Source organism: Crotalus tigris, unplaced genomic scaffold (genome assembly GCF_016545835.1).
Source record: "Crotalus tigris isolate CLP2741 ecotype Arizona unplaced genomic scaffold, ASM1654583v1 scf7180000022411.5474196:2289641, whole genome shotgun sequence".
NCBI lineage: Eukaryota > Metazoa > Chordata > Lepidosauria > Squamata > Viperidae > Crotalus > Crotalus tigris.
In genome coordinates, this window is record NW_024099112.1 from 809,722 (window position 1) to 832,117 (window position 22,396).

At 36.1% G+C, this 22,396-nt stretch overlaps 2 protein-coding genes across 8 annotated transcripts in view; one reads left to right on the forward strand and one right to left on the reverse strand.

Annotated features, from left to right (window-relative positions):
* Positions 1 to 194: 194 nt before the first annotated feature.
* On the forward strand, positions 195 to 15,482 carry SLA2 (Src like adaptor 2). 4 transcript variants are annotated; one of them, XM_039319112.1, is made up of 8 exons: positions 195 to 3,666; positions 4,192 to 4,336; positions 7,005 to 7,101; positions 7,874 to 7,960; positions 8,133 to 8,236; positions 8,577 to 8,726; positions 10,790 to 10,922; positions 13,553 to 15,482. In XM_039319112.1, exons 2-8 carry the CDS (start codon positions 4,240 to 4,242, stop codon positions 13,701 to 13,703), a joined length of 819 nt encoding a protein of 272 aa, XP_039175046.1. In that variant the 5' UTR covers positions 195 to 3,666; positions 4,192 to 4,239; the 3' UTR covers positions 13,704 to 15,482. The 4 variants fall into 4 exon arrangements, with proteins under 4 accessions (XP_039175046.1, XP_039175048.1, XP_039175044.1 ...); XM_039319114.1 differs by having other exon boundaries at positions 13,558 to 15,482; XM_039319110.1 differs by lacking the exons at positions 10,790 to 10,922; positions 13,553 to 15,482 and having other exon boundaries at positions 8,577 to 9,574.
* The window catches only part of PHF20 (PHD finger protein 20), a 45,647-nt gene continuing 38,370 nt past the window's right edge, over positions 15,120 to 22,396 (reverse strand). For all 4 annotated transcript variants that reach the window (XM_039319094.1, XM_039319095.1, XM_039319093.1 and 1 more), the window contains 3 exons: positions 21,313 to 21,712; positions 18,785 to 18,956; positions 15,120 to 16,713 (listed from right to left, as the gene is read on the reverse strand). In XM_039319094.1, the coding sequence (XP_039175028.1) occupies positions 16,571 to 16,713; positions 18,785 to 18,956; positions 21,313 to 21,712 (715 nt within the window). In that variant the 3' untranslated portion in view covers positions 15,120 to 16,570. The remainder of the gene's footprint in view (positions 16,714 to 18,784; positions 18,957 to 21,312; positions 21,713 to 22,396) is intronic.

The following is a 22,396-nucleotide window of genomic DNA, read 5'->3' on the forward strand; positions in this document are numbered from 1 at the left end:
CTAAATTCTGCTTTTGAATAGTTGAGTAAGAAGACAATGCTATTCATATTGACCCTAAAAATAAATCTCATTGAATTTAATGGGTTTCCTTCCCATCTAAGTGTATGTGGGGACTGGACTAAGCTTGAATGAATGAATGAATATATATATATATATATATATATATATATATATATATATATATATATATATATATATATATATATATATATATATATATATGGAAATTATTCATTCTGTATTTGAAAGACTAGTTCAGCATTTATTATAATGCTAATTCTGTATCTGTGAAAGAACATTTGGTTCTTTATGTAGATTTTCCCTCCACTATTTTCATTAAAACAAATATTTTATTATGGACTATTACTGAAAAAAAAAATTCTCTTAACTTAGAAGGAAAATATGTACACACACACAAACACGTACATAAATATATATAATTTATATTCTGATGGAAATAGATTAAAATTAATGATTAAGTGCACTAAGAATCAGGCAGTTTGGGAAATAAAATATCTGCTTCACTGGGATTTCAGAATATAATTCTAAACAGACTGTAGAATTGAACTAACTCAGGATTTCTGAACTCATAGCTAGTTTTGTAGCGTTTCTCCCAAGCAGATGCATTACTAAAAATACAAAAGGGAAATATCTAAACTGAAATATTTGTTCTTCTTGGGTTATATAAAACTATTATTTCATTTAAATACTAGTTAAAGGAATGCTTTGATGTACTTTATATTGTAAAAGTATGCTCTGCTTATGGCCTGTATATTATATATGTGTTTATAAAGGCTATCTATAGTGTGTGTGCGCGCACATGTGCATGTGCGCACACACACACATTCATTCCATGTAGTGCTATTAAATTTAATTCTCTGCTCCTGGTAGATATTTTTACCATGAGAATTAGAAAGTTCCTAAATCATATTATTTTCTTGAATTCAAAATAATTTTGTGTTTTCTGATTTTAGCTGGGAGAGAGAAAATATAAATCATCTTTAGACAGTGAGATTGCTGCTATTGGGAAGAGAAATGAAGCAGCATTTTTCATGAAACTATGGCAAAATATCAACTTTTTACTGTTGTGTATTGTTTATAAGGCCAAGATCTTCAGGAAATGTCAGATTCAATTCTGTTTCAGGTAGAGGAAAGGGACTGGAAGATTTTGCCAGGGGGGAAATTTAAAGCAGTTAAATAAAGTATAATCAATTTTAATTGTTAAGGTGATTGTCTCTGTGTCCTTTGTTCCTCCCTTTTGGCTTGATATATAATCACTTGAATTCCAAAATGATCAAATTAGTTTCCCCAAGCTTAGAGATAGTACAAAAATTTAGAAGCTTTCCTCCTTTTTCTGATGACCTAATTGCCAATCAAATAGAAATGTTGGACAGGAAGCAAGAAGGAGAGAAAGCAAGATGGCTGCCTGGGAGCTCAGCCACCACAGTTCTTGTGAAAAAGAAGCTGAATAAATAGAACAAAGTCTGGAAATCAAATAAAGAAGCATTTTTTTTAAATAAACATGAAAAATAGACGTGATGAGAGGCAATAGGAAAGGAAGCAGCAAATGAGAAAACTGAGAGGACAGAGACATTTATTTCCTCCCTTCAGAAAAACGTTTTTCTTCCCTCAGATGGAATGCAAATTTAGAAGCTGAGAAGACTGAAGAAGGCCAGTCAAGAACAAACAGAAAATTAGAAATGTACATTTTTCTTTCATCCTAGGAAGTAAACATTTTTTTAACAAAAACAAAAGCACTTTTTAAATAAAAAAACTCCTAATTTAATAAAACCTTCAAGAGAGATAATACATGCGATAGTAGGATCTAAGAAATTAGAGACAGTCTTCTTTCTGGTATCTTTTTTTTTAATCACGTGTGAATCAACTTCTAATTTTGTATTAATATCCAGTGTACATAGATTTCTCCCCCTGCCTATTCTCACATAGCCTTTCATTGTGCCAGATTAAAAAGCCAAGATTGTTCAAATGTGACTTGTGAGTTCTCCTTTGCATAAACTCTAGATATGTTTAATTATGCTGTCAAAAAGCTCCACTTCACCCTGGTGGAATTTTTGTTTACTCTTTAAAGCTCTGGTGTTAGTACTCTGAGGCACTATAACTGATTTTTCAGTTTTTCAGAGTACTTCATTTGGAATCCCATATGCTCTAAAAAGTTTGCTTGCAGCATGTATGTTCAAAGAGTTTGGTTTGGTATTTTGGTAAAAATTATTAAGCTATTTTTTTGGGGAACAGCAATGCAGAGTAAATGACCTATCTGAAAATAATTAGGCAAGATACTATTACTCCACAAGCTTAACTGGCTTTAGATGTTCGAAAAATGTACAAAATACAAGAAAACTGACCGAGCAAGAACACAAATATGTTAATGTCACTGATCTCTGGCTCCACCTTTTTTTCCAACCATTGTTGCTCTGGTTTTATCAGAAGCTTGGTTATGTAGTTTGTATTTGTGCACACAGAAATGTGCAGGGTTATAGTTTAGCTAGATATGATAATTTATGCTACTTTTAGCCTACTGGAACAGATAAGATTTCATAAATTACCAGCAGGGAATAAATAATCCCAAAGCTTCCAGCTGCCAGTCAGAAGGTGGCATGATGGTGACAGATATTTAAACTTGACTATGCTTCATGTGCAAAGAGTTCAAGTCCACTTTAAGAATAAATTAAGTCTAAGGTAAGCATGTATAGCCTTCAAGAGAACTTCCATTTTCTCCTGTGTAAGAATATTTTATTCACTAATATGCACTAATCCACACTTTTTGGAATCTGAAGACACTTTTGAAATTATTGAGAGTAAACAGCCAAATGGTTGCCATGGTAAACAAGCTGCAAATCATCCTTTTACCACAGTTTTTATCCCTGTAAAATTGTTATCCCTTCCACCTTTTATGTTCTGAGGGGAAGATTTGCAAAACAACATCGACCAAGAAGTTGTTTTTATAACTGGGTGGTTATGTCCTAACAACCTTAGAATTAAAGATTATTTTGGAGATATACTTTGCAATGCTCATTTTATCATTTAATTTCTTTAAAAAATAAAATAAAAACAGGACAAAGATGACTATTGTATAAAGTGCACTTTCTACCCTTGTGCACTATTTTGAGAGTGCTGAACACTTATAGCAATATCTTTGGGAACTAATTTATCACACAGTGGTTTTCTGTGGAGAAAAATGAAACAGTCATCAACCACCTTTCCATTACGTCAAAGGAAACTGAGCTATTTGTGAGTTCTTAGAATTTAACACTTCTTAATAACATGCACTCAAACTATAAAAGTTATACCAGTGTGCTGTGTATCATGCATGGGCGCACTTGGCATTAAGAAGGATCAAGATAGCATTATTGCTTTGATATTATTTGCACCTCTATACTGCATGACAACAGTTGCCTGAAAGACAGCAGCAAAAGATCCAAACCTATAGAAAAATAGTTTGCAGGCAACTCATGACATTTGTATTCCAAGAAACTTCCACTAAAGAAAAAGTCTTTCTTTGGAGCACCCATATGAATTGTGCTCTAGTTAGAATTGGATGTTGTCATCAGTTTCCAGAGCTCCTACAACCTACATTGAAAGAAAAATTCCCTACATTGAAAGAAAAAAGATCATCTATCTGAAGACCTGGCTATTGTATAATGAAAGGTGAGTACAAACTATTTTGAGTTAAAAGAAAAATATGAGATACTATACTCTAGCTAAAATGCTTTTAAAATGGGGGAAGTTAAGAACAACTTCATGAGCCATCAACTGATACAATTTTAGCTTATTATTGTGTAGCAAAATATAAAAGATGATTGCTAGGAATAGTGCAATGGAAGCCAGAGAAGTAGGATAAAGAAGAAGAGCATGGAACTCCATACTTTTTTCAGGAAAGAGCCATTAACTTTTAACAAATTGCAATAGGACACTTATTAGAATTTATTCATAGTGATGTAAGACTGGCTTCCTGAGCAATATTCATCCATCCATGCTCTCCCCTGCTTTCAGAGGGTGTTCCTTCTTTGTGGTATGCTTTAATACTTTCTCGTTCAACACTAATAAAACATCCATCTTAGAAGAAACTAGCAGTTGATTAATTGTAACAGTTGGTTTGTTTTGTATTTTCCTAACAGTCTTCAAGGACAATAATGTGACTTTTTATGTTTCTTTTCTGCCTTTTGTTGATAGGCCTCTCTGAGTGGTATACTAGAAGATTGCTGTTAGCAACAAATTGTGATGGGAAGCTTGCCCAGTAAGAGGAAACAGATTGCTAACCAGACAAGCCCACAACTGAACACATGGTACAGCCAGAGCAATAGCGTAAACCTGCCAGGTAGGGCTGTGCTACCATCAGTCTGAGTCTTAAAACAACAACACATACATACATACATACATATTTTGCCTGTATGCCTATGCCTGTGCCAGACTAAATTCATAATCTCTCAATTTCTAGTCTAGTGACTTAAGCACCACACCAAAGTAGCTCTCTATAACAGCAAAAGAGGGATTTAATCGTATATCTCCTTAGTCTATGCTTCGCGATATTGATTTTGGGGGAAAGAGAAAGAAAACACCTCCAAGCAGAAAAACAGGGGAAAACATTTATAGGCTTCTGGACATCTCATTTTTGTATGCAATGATTTATTTTCATGCATAACAAAACAAGTCATGTGATTTATTACTCGAAAGGTTACAGTCACATGATATACATACATATGAAGTATTGTTTGTGAAATTTATGTCATGTACTGTGATCTGGTTCTGTGTGCCAGTGGAAATGGAAGTCTTTAGCACTTCCATGCTAGTTATCTAGCAGCTTTTATTAATTTTGGTTGAGAAATTCTAAATCCTTGATTGAACATGAAGCTAATTAACATAGCAGCTATAACTATTTAATCTGCCTCACAATGCGGCGGTGAGGAACAATGTGGGACAGATGGTTCCACTGCCAGATGGATTTTCAGTTGGCCAATTTGGAATCCTTGATGGGTCTATATCCACATGGAGGAAGTTATCTCAGGCTTCTATCCTGGCCCTAGGAAAAACTAGATGCACAGGTATGAGACAGATGATACCAGCCTTAGAAGTAGGAACTGTGAGAAGAATCTGGTAGATCATAGACTAAACATGAACCCCTAAAAGAGACTGCAGGTTTCGGCTTCATCACAGAGGTATAGTGTCAAGTTCACAGGAAGTAATAGTACTGATCTATGCTGTATTGGTCAGACTAGAATGTTGTGTGCATTTCTAGTTGCCATAATACTGTATAAAAAGGATGCTAAGGAACTAGAAATAGCTCAGAGAAAAGGAACAATGATGGTAAAGAGTTTGAAAATTAAAATCTACAAACAGCAGTTAAAGGAATTTGGTATTATTAAAGGTATTATTAGCCTAAAGAAGAGGCTAAGGGGAGATATGACAGCTGACTTCCAATATATGAAGGAATGTCTTAAGGTAGAGGCTATGGATTTATTTTCCATAGCACCCAAAGATAAAAGGAGAACCAATGGGGGAGGGGGTTATCTTAACACTAAGAAATAACAGATTTGAAATAAGGAAGTACAGTATTTGCTGATTGTGAGAGCTATTGAGCAGCAGAAAAGCCTGCCTTCTGAATTTGTGGATGTTCCATCGTAATTTTTTTTTTTTTGACAACCCTTTGTCTAGGATAGTATGGTGATCCTGCATCGGGCAAAGATTGGACTAGATTCTACAAAGATCAATTGGTTCTCTGATTTTTTTTTTTTTTACCTTCCTTGGAATAAGGAATGTTGCAAGGGTAAAAATAATCCTGTTCCTAATACCCAGTAAATAATGACCTGATCAAGAGATGGTGTTTTGATAGCTTCCCCTGAATTTGTGAGGGTTGAATAAGAATGAGAATTGAATAAAAGACCTTGTAACACTTTGAGTTTACAGATAGTTTTCTTCACATCTCTAGAATTCCATCAACCCCTCCTGAACTGGGAAATGTGTGAGAAAGGCAGATTAGAGTTCTCCTTAGTTCAATGCTCTTTCTTTACTACCTTACATTTAATCTTCCCCTCATTTTTTAATTTATTGACTGATCTCTAACAGTTTCTAATTAATCTTTGTACTTTACAAGAGAGACTCAGTTTGGTTTAGTAGAAGAAAATCCTGGACTAGGTCGTACATAGAGAAGCCAGCTGGGTGACTCTGGGTCATTTTCTGTGACTCTAGATTGGACAATCGGAAAACATCCTGGAAGAATGTAGTTATACCAGCATTGAAAACTGCATGGATCTGTCCATATAGTTACCAGAAGACTGACTTGAAGAACCATAATCATAAAATTTTAAAATAATGTTTTATTCAGTAGCATTGGTAGTGACCACTTTTAAAAACAAAAGAGCCAGTTTTAGTATCATTCTTAGAGAATTAAATAATAAAATAAGTTGCAAAAATATTAATTACTGTAATTATAGCTATTAGGATAAGTATTCATCATTAGTTGTGGTAAAATAGATGCAAAAAAACAGGTAATTAGTTTTAAAATGTTTTAACTAACAAGTAAACAGCCGAAACTGAAAGGTTGAAGTAGACAAGGTGAAGTGCCCTAGCAAGGGAATTCCACTGGTGGTGTCTGGGTATAGAGAGTACTATCTGGCATTCTCAGTTGAGTGCTTCAGCCTGGGGGGAGGGCAGTAAGGGAAAAACCTTTCTGAGTACATTTGTATAAAAAAGGTGGCTGTATATAATCCTGGATTTGAATTATGTAGTGCTATGATGAAATGTTTTGTCTTGACCACAAATGAATGGGAAACAATTTGTTGTTGTAATAAAGTTATTCAATATTGTTGGGAACTAGCTTCTATCAACACATCATTCACACTTCTACATTCTCATCTAGAGGAAGCTGTGAGATAATCTTCGAATGAGACATACAGTATGTAAAGCACTTTGCAAGAATTCTTCAAATATTGAGAGGTTAAAATCACACATTGACCTGGTCAGTGTTTATTTTTTCTTTTAATCTGCAGTTGTCAATTCGCCCATAGTTGTTGCAGTCAGTGATTTTCCTTCTAGAGACACAGAGCCAGTACTAAGGATGGGGGAACAGCTGAGTTTGGTATCTGAGTGAGTATTAACAGACAAGATAATGGACAAAACACATGAAGTATTTGCATCAAGCAGTGCAGTTAACATGATGGTAGTCATCAAGAGGGATATGTCCTGGAGAGGCTAGGGAGATCCTCATTGCAGGATAATTCCATATCTTCAAAACATCCATGGTGAGACCTTATTTGTTTTTCATATCTACTTTGTATTAGCTGTCCAAATTAGTTTATTAGTTGCCGATTTTCCATTTTTCCTCTTTACATTTTACAGTATTGTATTTATGTTTAATGTTATTGATATTTAAAATTAAAAATGGCACAGTACAAGATAAAAACACTCCAGCCTCAACTTTTTGTTTTTACACATTAATATATAACTAGCCACTTCTATAGTGACAAATCTATCTAATCGACAAAACCAAAATCAAAGTTTCATTATTTGAGATGTCCTCTGAACAGTTAGAAGGGCTAGTTCAGGCTTTCTCAACTTGATGTTCTTCATTTGCATTAATACAATTCCCAAAATTTCCAGTTGCCCTTGTGGCTGGTCAGTCTGGGGACTGTAGACTCAACACATCAAGATTAAATTAACCCTCCATCCTTCATGCTTAAAGTCTGGATACTTTGGGCGTTAGTGTAGTCCCAAGAAAGGGATAATTGTAGAGCATTTTTCTGAGAACAAAGCCTGCTCCTTGACTAGAATTTTAGAAAAAAAGGAAATTTCTTCAAGAAGTACAACAGCAGAATTTTACTTGAGGTCATGGCTTTAAGTTACATTTCTTCTCCTACAGAGAGGGTGAATGGTGTCAAGTCAAGTCAGTAGCAACTGGACAAGAATGCTGTGTACCTAGCAACAGCATAGTTAAAATTTCACACAGGTAAACATTGTGATTTTTCTCTATCAGAAGTAACATCACAGAACATTAGGGGGGGGGGATGTTTCTCTATATTCCAAGAGATCCTCAATCCTATAAGGAAAGTAGTTTCCCCCTTAACTTTCACACAATCTTTTTCATAGGCAACTGACCCTTGCAGTGTTCTTGTCTTCAGGTGGCTCTATGATGGCATTGATCGAGCCAAAGCTGAGGAGTTGTTACTGTTGCCTGCAAACCAGGAAGGTTCTTTCATCATAAGAAAGAGACAAGCGAAGAAAGGTATGGATTCTACATAATATCCAAAGGAATCTTCCAATTCTGTAAGTGGGAGAAAATATAAGGTACACCAAGTCTGTGAGCTTGGCATAGCCTACCAAGGATTAAATGTGATAATATATAATTAAGCTTTGGAATTAATAGTTAAGTTTTCTTCCTCAATTAAGACATAATGCAAGTTTTAAAGACAGTAGCACAACTCTAAACATCAGAGAAAAGATCTCATTGCTTTCAAGAGAATTTAATGAAACATAAACATTTCACAAATCTCTCTGAGCAGTAGGATTGAGTGGACCTTTTTCCTGTCTAAATATGTTACAGATTGTTTTATTCTGATAAACAGGTTGCTACTCTTTATCAATCAGATGCACAAATCATGAATCTTGGAATTGTGTAAAACACTACCGCATTAACTGTTTGGAGAACAGCTGGCTTTATATCTCCCCGAGCCTTACCTTCCCAAGCTTGCACGAACTGGTAGACTATTATTCTGGTAATTATTTTTTAAAATTAATTAAAGGAAATTATGCATTCTTTTCAGTTTCTGATTGTGTCAATCTTTCTCTCTCTCTGTATATGTGCGTGTTAAAAAAAAAAAAGAGACAGAATTGCTTTACAGCATGTTGGCCACTAGGCAAAAACTTCACCCCTCTGGAAATGGCCAAAGATCTGTATTACAAAGATCACACATTCCCGTTGGTGACCAACATTTGGGAAAATCTGTTATGTCCTGTTACAATACCAACTTTTCAGAAACCTACTGTCAGAGGAAATTTTGAAGTTCATGGAGGAAGGTTGTTTTTCAGCTCTTCCCATGTGATCTCTTATTAATTTGACCTTTGCTTGTCAATAGGTTATTCAGTTCTACCATTTGTTGTGTTATGTGTGCCCAGCCTGAGCCTCAGAATGTGTTAAGGGCCGTTTCTTGGCTATATTGTTCATTGGTTAACTCACTTGGCTGTATTTTTTGGATGTTTTAAATGTTTTTATAGTTTTAGAATTTTAAGCCACCCAGAGTCACTTGTCTGAGATAGTTATAGAAATTTAATAAATAACTAAGATTTGTAAGAGTGTAGTGAAAAGTCTTGGTCTGGATTCTGTTCTGTGATCATGCTGTAAGATTTTTTTTTAAAGTTGGGTATTTTCATCAAGAAAATAAAGTGCATTTTTACCCAAAAGCTGGAGAAACAACATAGTGACTGTTGCACTTGGATTTCTTTCACTATAATAATAGTAACAATAATAGAGTTGGAAGGGACTTTGGAGGTCATCTAGTCCAACCCCCTGCTCAGGCAGGAAACCCTATACCATTTCAGACAAATGGCTATCCAGACTCTTCTTAAAAACTTCCAGTGTTGGAGCATTCACTACTTCTGGAGGCAGGTTGTTCCACTGATTAATTGTTCTAATTGTCAGGAAATTTCTCCTTAGTTGTAGGTTGCTTCTCTCTTTGGTTAGTTTCCATCCATTACTTCTTGTCTTGCCTTTGGGTGCTTTGGAGAATAGCTTGACTCCCTCTTCTTTGTGGCAACCCGAGATATTGGAACACTGCTATCATGTCACCCCTCGTCCTTCTCTTCATTAAACTAGACATACCCAATTCGAGTAACTGTTCTTTATGTTTTAACCTCCAGTCCCCTAATCATCTTTGTTCCTCTTCTCTGTACTTTCTAGAGGCTCAACATCTTTTTTACATCATGGTGACCAAAACTGGATGCAGTATTCCAAGTGTGGCCTTACCACACTTACCTTACACTGCTGGCTCATATTAAGTGATTGTCCACTAGGATTCTGAGATCCCTCTCACACTTACTACTATTGAACAAGGTACCACCTATACTATACTACTGAGCAAGGTACCATCTATACTACACCTGTATATTTGGTTTTTCTTGCCTAAATGTAGAACCTTTTCACCATTGGATTTAGTTTTGTTAGATAGTGCTCAATATTCAAGTCTGTCAAGATCCTCCTGTATCTTAAGCCTATCTTCTGGAGTGTTGGCTACTCCTGCCAGCTTGGTGTCGTCTGCAAATTTGATGAGTTCCCCATCTATCCTCTCATCCAAATTATTGATGAAGATGGTGAAGAGCCCTGGGCCTAGAACAGAGCCCTGGAGCACCCCACTACACACTTCCCTCCATGTAGATGCAGTTCCATTGAGGACCACACGTGGAGTACGGCCAGTCAGCCACTACGAATCCATCTGGTGGTGATGCTGTCTAACCCACATTTTTCTGTCTTACCAAATGCCCTTACTTAAGTCCAAATTATATCCATAGCATTCCTCTGATCCACTAATTTTGTCACCTGGTCAAAGAATGCAGTAAAATTTGTCTAGCATGATCTGTTTTTTGACAAACCCATGTTGGCTTTTGGTTATGACTTTGTTTGCCTCTAGGTGTCCGCTGATTTGTTGCTTGATTATCTTTTCCAGAATCTTCCCAGGTATTGATAGGTCTGTAGTTTCCTGGATCCATTTTTCCCCTTTTTGAAGATACAATACAGTAGAAAATCTTATATATGAAAACCTATCATGTTTATTTTCTTTAATAGAAACTAGTGATGGCTTATGTTGCTGCTTGAAGAAACCGTGCTTCATCCAAGGAACTAATTCCAGCTTGTTTCATCATCTTTCCAAACCTGTGGCAGTAAAAAAATCTGTTCTCAACTGGCAACAGATCAAGAGGTTATTTTATTTTTTATATTCAACTTATACTCAACCTTTATCAACAACTCAAATAATATGGCTGGCTGGATTGTTCAAATTATGCTAAAAAAAAGTGTTTTGCAAAACCATGTTTGCACAATTTAGGGATATTTGTTTTATTAGGCTAATATGCTCCTCCAATTGTGCCTGATTCTGAGCAGTTTAAATAGTAATCGTATTAAAAACTAAATACAATTTGAAAATATGAGCAACCAAATAATTTCCTAAATGCTGAATAGCAACCTTAGTATATGTATCTCATTATTTTATACATGAGACAAAACAATTCCTCAGTCCCCCTAAAGCCCATGGAAGTAAACAATCAATAGTTTTATAAAAAATTGACAGGTATTATATAGGTAAAGAAAATGAAACTCAAAACTGCTTGTTCTGGACCAGTTACAGCTTCCAATAGTCTTCAAAGGCAATCTCATGTTGTATGCATTGCAATAATCCATACAAGTACTAAGGCATGAGTGATTACAGGTAGTCCTTGGGAAACAATAGGCCATTTAGAAAAGTGACACCAACCCCCAAGTAATATACGCCCATTTCAAAGTTGTGACAGCTGCAGTGCCATTAAAGTCATTCACCCTTATGACAAACCATGGGAATGCTATAGTGCCTCCCCTTTCCCGCATCCCGCCCCAGTGGGACCCGGAATGCTCAGGACTGCTTTCCATGCAGCCTGGAAGCCGCAGCCATTTTCAAGTCTCTTGCTGAAATGATAGCTGCTTTCAGAGCTTTCTGTGCCAATCAGCTATCTGCTTATTGGATAGCCATCAAGAGGCTCTTCTATCTCTCTAGGTTTTGGGAAGACAATTCTTGCATAATAAAAGGTAGCTTCAGGACAAGCTTTCCAAGTTTTCTTTTGCTTAACCCCTCCCTCCCTTGCCTCTCCCCCCAAAAGCCACATTGCTTCAATTAAAAAAACAAAAAAACCTGAGGGACAGATTTGTTGATAAACCCCTCATCCCCATTAAGTTTATAGAAACGTTGATAGAGGTCAGACAAATTGTGTAATTTGGATTCACACTGGAACTTCCCAAGATGACCAGGACAGGGTTAAAGAGGTGCTTTCAAAAAGAAAAATGTTTTCCCCTCTATAGTGAGCTGGAGCTGTAGTTTGATGGTCCTGCAGCAGTAAATATATGGAACACAATTGGACTAAGTACTATATACTATTCTGAAGAAATTGTATTCAGCAGGATGTGAGATTTTTGAAGATGGGATCAAATTACTTCACCATGGCTGAATTCTCATCACTTTCTCAAATGAAAAATTTATATCTCAAGCAGAGATATTTTTTTTAAAAAAAAATGTATGACTTGTCAGTTTTAACATTTCACATTGCCAACAAAAGCAAATAAGGATAGAATATCCCCAACAATCTCCAAACTATTTCAAATGCCTTGATTCTGGAAATACAGTCTGATAATTTTATGATACTAAATCATTGTTACTGATAAAATATATAAAGCTATTTTTTTAGCTTTTAAGAGCCATGGTGGCAAAGTGATTGGAATGCAGTACTGCAGGCTAACTCACTGCTAACTCCAGGAGTTCGATTCTCACCGGCTCAAGGTTGACTCAGCCTTCCATCTTTCCGAGGTCAATAAAATGAGGACTCAGATTGTTGGGGACCATATGCTGACTCTGTAACCCACTTACAGAGGGCTGTAAAGCACTATGAAGCAGTATATAAATTTAAGTGCTATTGCTATCTTGCTTTCTAATATACTGAATCTTTCATTTAGACCAGTGGTTCTCAACCTTTTTAATGCCGCGACCTCCAACCGGTCGTAAGTCGAGGACTACTCAACTGGTCGTAAGTCGAGGACTACTCAACTGGTGCAGCACCGTTTGCAGAATAGGACTTTTGGCGGGCTCAGCAGGACAGAGACAGCCTGGACAATTCCTATTGGCTTTTGAAAGCAATAGAATTAGACTCTATTCAAGAAAGTCTATTCTATTGGCTTTTAAAAAGCCAATAGAATAAAAGGGAGTAGTAGCACAGCTAAGAAAAAGGGGAAAAAATGGCGGACTGCGTTGTTTGGCGACCCCCGTGAAATGGTCATTCGACCCCAAATGGGGTCCTGACCCACAGGTTGAGAACCACTGATTTAGCCCTTAACTCAGCAGATGCAAGTTTTATGTTTTAGCACTCCTTCAATTATTGCCTGGCACTGGCAAACTGAGAGACTATGATTGACTCAATCTCTCAAGGAGCTTTTGCAGCTGAAGGTGGCTTGAAGTCAAATCTCCTGGGTTCTATGTGTTCTATCTAATTCTACAATTTACCAGTACTCCACACTGGTTCTATACTGTTTTAAAAATAATCCATGAGACAAATTGTTTCTTTGCAACTCCAGAATCCTCAGCTGTAACAAGCATAAACCACTGCAGCAAGGAATATTGCCTCTGTTGCTACAAGGAAGAATCCATGCCATTAGCAAAATCCAGTACATTAGCCATGTACTGAAGCAGAATATGCTGATAGTATTTGCGTGTTCTTATGACAAGCATCATACATTATTATTTGAAACAAAATAAAAACAAAGCCATTATTATTTTAGCAATGTTGTTCAGAAATGTTTTCTTCTATCTAGCTCAGACTTGTTGTCAGAAGAACCACTAACAGAAGACTCACCCATCAGTCTTGGCTTGCGAGAAGCAGTTACTACTTACCTGTTTATGACTGATGACGTGTCATTACAGGGCTCACCAAACAGAAAAGGAAAGCAAACCAAAGATGTATAAAGCTAATATTGGAAGTATTTCTGGAATATTAAACTTGAACACAAGATCTGTATTTTTATCAGTTTGATTCAAGGTGGTTATCCTTAAAACAGTGTTATCATAGTTAACTTTTCATCTTTTTCAAGAAGCTTGGCTCATTCAAATGTGTGTGTGTGTGTGTGTGTGTGTGTGTGTGTGTGTGTGTGTGTGTAGTATATTTATATATATTTTCCCTACAGGTTTTGCACTTGGTAATTCATAATTGCTTAGTAATGCAAAAGCTGAATAAACCAAATAGTTGTTTCACCAGGCTGCAATGGATATTAATGTCAACAGTTCAAGAAACAAAGGAAAGCAAGGAAAAATGTTTTCTCTGATCTGAGAGAAAGAATCGTAGGAATGGAGCTACCAAAAGTAGAATGGAAATGCAAGTGTGCTATATACAGTATCCACAAATGGCATATAAAAGGCACATACAAACCTATGGCAGTTTCTGGCCGCATGCATAAACTGCATGGTTTGCTTAATGAAGCCACAATACATTGATTTTATGTTAAAACTAAACAAGCCAAACATGTTCACCATCTTGAGTTATTTCTAAAAATAATAAAGGAGGAATACAAGTAAAATTTAAAAAATAAATTATAATGGAGCCAGCTTGGTTGTTTGCAAATGTTTCATTACCTGATTAGTACTGACCTTAGTTGGGTAATGAAATGTCTACAAGCAAACAACAGAGAGCACCAAGAAATATATGAGTTACATATATTCTTTTATATTGTAAGTCATTATAGCCTGAACAATCAGGAAATCAGTCCAAAGCCCACAAGAGTAAAGTAGTTACTCTTAGTATTGAACTTGTCTAGCTCCTAGTTTCCTACACAGATTTCAGGAATATGCAACCTCTGATCTTCCAGATGTTAAATGATAAACTTTTCAGTATCTCTAAGCACTGGCCATGCTAATTAGATTTTTTATCAGTTACAATTTGTAAGACTTTGAAAGTTACGTATGTCTAACCCCTGCCCTATAGCTTTAGGATTATCTTCAACATTAAAGGGATATAGCTAGAAATATATTATTCAAGTCTTAACAAATTGCACTTGTTTACAGTTAAAAGATAGAGAAATATTTTTTTCAGGGGTATCTTATTATTTAGAAAACTCCCCATAATGTTATTGTGAGACAATTGGATGTCATTTAACAATCACAAACTTTATTCCAATTTATTACAGCAAAATAATTTTTATCTGCTGTACAGTTGCTATACTTATAAACTATAAGAGCTAAATAATTGGAGACAAATTATTCCCTGAAATTAGTCTTGGCATAAAGTCTCTGTCAGAATGCAAAATAGTGGACTGTTTTTAAATGAGATAAGCTGGTCAGAAAACTGTTATTTCTATGACAAACATTAGATAACTGAAATCTACATAATTCTGAAGCATATAAACATTACGGATTTTATTCATAATTACCAATTTGTACACTAAACAGGTCTTCAACTCACAAATGTGCTTTAATTTAAACTTTGGTGGTGTCAAAAACAACTCCAATATCAAGGTAGGAAAAGTCCAACATTCAGAACACCCAATGCAAAAATACCCTATTCTGTCCACCTCAAAGTAATCTCTTGTCCCAGATGTTATCTAACAAAAAGGAAGTAGTGATGGAAATATGATATTCTTAAACATATAAAAGTTACAACACACCAATGTTCAAAAAACTACTATATAACGTAGCTTCGATGTAAGCAGCATTTCTTCACTTTGATCTCACAAATAATGCTAGTAAGGAAACTAAAAATAAAAGTACAAAAAGGGGTTTCAAAAACATTGTTTAACATAATGTCCCATTGCCTTTGGGAACAGTACCTCATGCATAGACCTTGACGCTTTGTTATACACAAATATAAAATTAACTGATTCCCAAAACCACACTTTACAAGTATCTACAATGAAACATTTATAATATTGAAAAGATTATGTTTCAAACTATAACCGGAATGGCAATTATTAACAGTAGGGAAGAAAACAATACCATGACCATGACTGGCCGTGGTTAGATCTGAATCTACAGCACGCCCTTTCTTGTGTAGACACTTTTATACCCTGCACTCAGGATATGTCATCAGTACTAGGTCATGGGAGGCACAGCATGGCCAGATTTAGAAATTCAAGAATGCACAGAAGCTCAACATAAATGGGTGTCCCAGTACCATGAGAATCATGGTACAATGACATGATAAATATGGAAAATGATAATTTACTAAGAAAAGAAGTGCAACCAAAGTGGGACCTTCTACTACATCTATTTAAAATAGTAGATTAGTTTCAGGTCATATATGCAAACCTCTTGTAACAGTTTACTATAAAAGTAGACATTCATACTTGCTAGGCTTGAAAATAGTATCTTCTATTGATTAAATACTGTAGTTATGCATAAACTATTAGGATAAAGTATGAGTTTCTGACACATTAAGTCACTTAAATAAACTAGGTAGAATGTTAACTACAGCCTTGGATTGCTAATTATTTTTTGGCTCTTAAAACTTTGTTCTCCAGTGGCACAATTTTGTCAGTATATATATGCAAAGAACATCAATGGTTATTTCAACTTGATACAAGGAATGAAAAAAATCCTTTGCCAACTTGCTCCTACCTTTTGAAGACAAGAATAAATCCCTTTCCATAATGTTAAAAAATGCCTAGCAAAGACCAACTGAACAAAAGATATGGGCAATCTCTTTACTTTTATGAAGAGTAACCCTTGCCCCTAAATAATTCCCTGAAGTCAGTTTTGTGTCCCATGCAACAAGCATGCTATTCCATTAAAATAGAGAGAGCTCAACATACAACAGGCTCCAGCCATCCAGCAGAAATTTCATATCATGTTGAACAGCAAAGTGCTATTTGTTGTACTTTGCCCAAGTCTGTGAGAAGTTGTTTTATACAATGCTTCAGTTGAGGAAGTCTTGCTAACGGTTCGGGTGGCTCCAGCTCCCCAGTATAATCCAACCAACTCTCTAAAACTGTAAAAGAGAAGATACATAACAATTACAAAGGCCTAAGGTACTGATGGCTAAATTTAAGTAGATCTGTATTAGCTATAAAGAATTTCAGTAGGATAGTGTAATCTTTCCTTTAAAGGAATCAATTTTTCAAATGCTTTTTAATAAAATATATGAACTATCAAGCAATTCAAAATAGCAAGAAGTTCCTCCCTTAAAGGTTTGCTTCTTGATTTTCTAGCTATAACTAGGTAAACAAAGGCATATAGTTGAAAGAAGACAGATGTGGTTTAACAGTTATTACTTATTTTGTTGTTTTTCATTTCAAGTATTCAGTGGCATATAGTTTTCAAGCTATACTTGGAACTACATCAATTTACTTTAACTGTATTTTCAGATACACCAAGCCTCTGTTTAGCAGAAATACCATAATCAATCAGTCTATCAATCAATCAGAGAAACCAACTGAGAAATCACAAGAAAAGTACTGCCAGTAAAGGATATGAAATCAAAGATATCCCACATTGTTAATAATAATAAGGTTGGAAGGGACCTTGGAGGTCATCCATCAAAAGCTACTATAAAATCCAAATCATGTCATTGCCACGTATCTTTGGTATGCATTGAGACACTGTAGTGCTTTAAGATAGCAATCTTGAAATCAGGGAATTGAGAGAATGAAGCTATCTGGGTGGCTTTGGGCCAATTACTTTATTTCAGACCTAGTGATGTTATGACTGACGATAAAGCACATAAGCATCAGTTACAGGTAGTCCTCTATCTATGACCAGATTAGCTCAAAAATTCTGTTGTTAAATGAGGCAGTTGTTAAGTGCATTTTGCCCCATTTTATGGCCTTTCATGCAACAGTTAAGTGAATCCATGCAGTTGTTAAGTTTAATAACATGGCTATTAAGTGAATCTGATTTCCCCACTGACTTTCCTTGTCCGAAAGTCACAAAGGGTGATTGTATGATGATCCCAGGACACTGCAACCGTCATACATATGAGTCAGTTGCCAAACGTCTGAATTTTGATCACATGACCACGGGGATACTGCAATGGGGGTACCTGTGAAAAATGATCATGTCATTTTTTTCAGTGCTGTTGTAACTTTGAACAGTCACTAAGTGAAAGGTTGTAAGTTGAGGACTACCTGTAATGATCACAGCAGTTCTACAATCTGTGAATAGTTCCTATTAAACTTAAGGCTTAAATTTTCTTTGAAGCACTACAAATTCAATTCACATCCTCATGTAAAGCAGACAGCTGTATTTCAGAGAGGTTTAGTTGCTATTCAATATAAGTAACTTTCTTCAATACCTATCATCAATTTTATTTGGCAGCTCATAGTCAATGTGTCTTTTCTGCTGTACCCCCACTTCCTGGAACATCCTCCCTCCCCCACACAGAGGCTGGCCTTCTCTGTTTTAGCTTTCTGGAAGTCCTTCAAGACCTGTTTCTTAGCAAGCTTCAGAACTGGCAAAATAGTGGGATGGCTCCTGAGTAATTAACAACTCCTTTTTGCCTTATTTCTTTTTATTCTGGGTTGCTTTTTATATTAACAATATTAATTCACTTGATTGTTAGATGGCCAGCTATATAAATATGATGAATATGAATGAGAATGCCTCTTTTAGTTACAAAAGCTAGAGAGCTATTTCAGTATGAAAAACTGCAGTTAAATTTAAGGGAATATTATATATGATAGAAGTCTACCTGGAATCAGCTCCATTTTAAAAGATTTAACCTGATGTACTTTAGAGGACTTGCAGCAGCCTGCATACTAATAGTTTCGTCCAACCTACTGTAATATTTGAAAAGCATCCTATGATGACCAATGAGGAACTTTTTTTAAAATTTTAAGCAATTTTGAATACACAAAAGACTAGATAATGAACTCTGGATAGATCACCAGAAAGACATAAGAGAAAACACTGGCCCTTTCAGGAAGATTCTAAACTCAGTTTGCCAACCAATATAATTATGAACCTATATTAAACAGATTTAATGTAAGAAATAGAACACAAGAAAAAAATAATTGAACAGACCTTACAAACTCTTAACATTTGTAGCAGAAAAAAACCATTACCATCTAGTTCCTTTTCAATTAAATCCATCCTGTGAGTAACTTCATCTTGCAGGGACTCAACGTGGGTTAAAAGGTTAAACTGCCACTGCAGCTGGGAATTCATAATTCCATCTTTGTCTTTTTCAAGCAATTTTACTTCAGTATCTTCTTCTGATGTAATTTTTTCTCTTACCTAGAAAAATGCACATGTTAACATTTCTTATAAACACTGAATAATTTTAAAGAAAAACTGTTCAAGAGATTATATATGAGGAGCTGTGGTGGCGCAGTGGTTAGAAGGCAGTATTGCAGGCAGCCAGGATCTTCCATCCTTCCAAGGTCGATAAAATAAGGACCCAGATTGTTGGGGACAATATGCTGACATTGTAAACTGCTCAGAGGGCTATAAAGCAATGTGAAGCGGTATATAAGTCTAAGTGATATCGATATATATGCTTAATGCCTAATATTTTTGGTTCAAAAGATTAAATGATAATGCCTGCCTGTGAATGAAGTACAAATTAGTAAGTCTAATATATTATAGTTAAGTTATAAATATACACTTGCATGTACTATACACATGCAAACATAGTTATACTAGACACATGCATCACAGACATTCTCTGAAAGTCAGCAAGTAAGTTGCAAAGAATAGCTAGTTATAATGCCTTGGTAAGGCCACACTTGGAATACTGCATCCAGTTTTGGTCACCATGATGTAAAAGAGATGTTGAGACTCTAGAAAGAGTACTGAGAAGAGCAGCAAAGATGATTAGGGGACTGGGGGATAAAACATACAAGGAACGGTTGCTGGAATTGGGTATCTAGTTTAATGCAGAGAAGGACTAGAGTGACATGATAGCAGTGTTCCAATATCTCAGGGGTTGCCACAAAGAAGGAGTCAAGCTATTCTCCAAAGCAACTGAAGGCAGGACAAGAAGCAACGGATGGAAACTAATCAAGGAGAGAAGCAACCTAGAACTAAGGAGAAATTTCCTGACAGAACAATTAATCAGTGGAACAACCTGCCTCCAGAAGCTGTGAATGCTCCAACACTGGAAGTTTTTAAGAAGAGACTGGACAGACATTTGTCTGAAATGGTATAAGGTTTCTTGCCTGAGCAGGGGGTTGGATTAGATGACCTCCAAAGTCCCTTCCAACATCATCATCATTATTATTATGGATCATCACACAGTCGGCCAGATATTCAGACTGGATTTGGCATTTTGTCTACCTATCGATTCCTTACCCAGGACCTGGGATAGGCAGATGTGGATGTTTGATGGTATTACAGGTATCGTCGCAGGATGGAAGCAGTTCCTAGTAAGGCCGCCTTTTGCAACTGACTAATAGCGAATATGTCAATGCCAATGGTGTTCAAGTGGTGCTCCAGTTGTTTTGGGATTGCACCCAAGGAGCCTATTACTATTGGTACTACCCTTGCTTGCTTTTGCCACAGTCTTTCTATTTCTATTTGTAGGTCTTTGTATTTTGTTATCTTCTCCAATTCTTTCTCGTCTATTCTGCTGTCTCCAGGCACTGCCACGTCCACTATCCAGACTTTTTTGTCTTTCTTATCAACAATTGTTAAGTCTGGGGTGTTATGTTGTTGTTGTTACTACTACTACTACTACTACTACTACTACTACTACTACTACTACTACTACTACTACTACTACTACTACTACTACTACTGTGTTTTCCCGAAAATAAGTCCGGGTCTTATTTTTTGCTTCCAAGAGGCACCAGATCTTATTTTCGGGGTGGTGGTAATCTTTTATATTCACCTCCAACAACGACAGCCCTGCCCAGCTGGTCCACTTCTTCTGGCCGAAGGAGCAGCTTCGTTCTGTAGCTGCATTCTGCCCTGCATTTTGCAGTCAGGCCTTTCGGAAAGACCTCTGCAGCCAATCCATAGCTCGGTTCTCGGCTGCAGGGGCCTTCTGGAAAGGCCTGTGACTGAGAAATGCAAACTTGGCTACAGAAGAAGTGGGCCCGTGAAGAGAAGCCTAGCTGCCAGGTAAGTGGTTGTGGGGCATGTGGGGCAGCTCCATACCTCCACTACTGCCCTAGCTTGATTTTTAGGTGTGTACCCTGCCCCAAAACTAGGGCTTATTTTCGGCCTACCCCCAAAAAAATAAAGCTAGGGGCTTACTTTCGGGGTAGGCCTTACTTTCGGGAAAACAAGGTATGGGATGTTTTGTTTTTGTATTTATGATTGACATTGTTTTTGTGTGCTGCCTGGAGTCACATATTCAGATGTGGGGTCATACAAATTGAATAAATGAATGAATAAACATAATATGTGTGTTTTGCTAATTCTTCAGCTTAACTTAATACAAAGGATTTTTTCTTGCATCTTATTATTTGACTTGCTAGGGTTGATTAGCAATGTATTTTTCATTTTTTTTCTCTCTGTGTCTCTCTCTCTCTCCTCAACTTTCCTTAGCTACATAAACCCAACTAATGTAATCATCATCACAACAGCATAGGAATTCTAACTTTCCATCTGTAGTGTAAAAAACTAGAAAGGGTCCAGTAAAACATACCTTAGAGTAGTTATGTTTTGATTCATTTTCCAACTTGCATATTTCTCTATCCAGTTCCCATCCTAATCTCTCCACTACGGCATCATCTCCATTTTCTCTTATCCTATTAACACCATCATCAATGTCCGAATTTCTGGTTTCTACAACAAGTCTCTGTTCTATAGCAGGATAGTAAGCTCGAGGTTTTTGGTAACAATGCTCACTAGTGATATAAGATTCCTCTACAAAAGGAATGGTTGGAGGTTTCTCAACTGTTCCATTAAAAGTTCTATAACTTGTGGTCTCCTCTTTGCAACTGTTTTCTTCAATGTGAATGAGTCTAGTGGTATGAGATTTTTCTTCTATTTTGAGATGCTTCCAAGGCTGACACCAAAGTTTCAAGTCAGGATGTTCCTTGCTTCTGTTAAAAAGATAAATACATGGAAGTTACACTGAAAACTTTTATTAGAATTCAGCTTATAACTTTTATCTTCTAAACTCATCTGAAATAGCTGGAAATGAGCCAACATGAACTTTCTATCAGATTTCAGAAAAGTCAGGATATGTGCATATTACAAATGTCTTACTATTTATCAGCTTAAACTTAACTTAACCAGAATAAGTAAAACAAGTAAAGACATCATCTGACATAAATGAGCCTATCTGAATTTAATGTCAACCCTTAACATAGTTCTTCAGTGATTCCATTGATACGTTCAATAAAAGCAGATTCTTAAAAATCATACAGTAAGTGTTTAGAACACTGTAAAATGGAAGACAAATCTTCGTACTGGCTTCAAAGAAAAGATGTACAAGTTCAAGCATGTGTTGCAGTTATTTCCAAATTAAGTGCCGTAGAACATTCCTCAAAGGGTCCCTATACATGGTAAGAAGAAAAGCTACCCTATGAATTTCGAGACAGTACCAAATTATTTTAAACATCCCTTCAATGATTAGTGACTCCTACTTCAGTTATTTCACATAAATACAGCCATTTTCAAATGTTGCAAATGAAGTTTCATTCGGCAGTGGTAAAGAGGAGGAGCAGATGGGGTGAGCAGACATTTTAAAATGTAGGGAACTGTACTAGCTTGCTATTTCTTAT

Bases quoted from the DNA above. Each gene is read 5' to 3' on its own strand.
- SLA2 (XM_039319111.1), top strand. From the start codon at position 4,240: ATGGGAAGCTTGCCCAGTAAGAGGAAACAGATTGCTAACCAGACAAGC. The intron at 7,961-8,132 runs GTAAACATTGTG...TCTTGTCTTCAG, and splicing joins ATAGTTAAAATTTCACACAG to GTGGCTCTATGATGGCATTG. The intron at 8,237-8,576 runs GTATGGATTCTA...TCTGATAAACAG, and splicing joins AAAGAGACAAGCGAAGAAAG to GTTGCTACTCTTTATCAATC.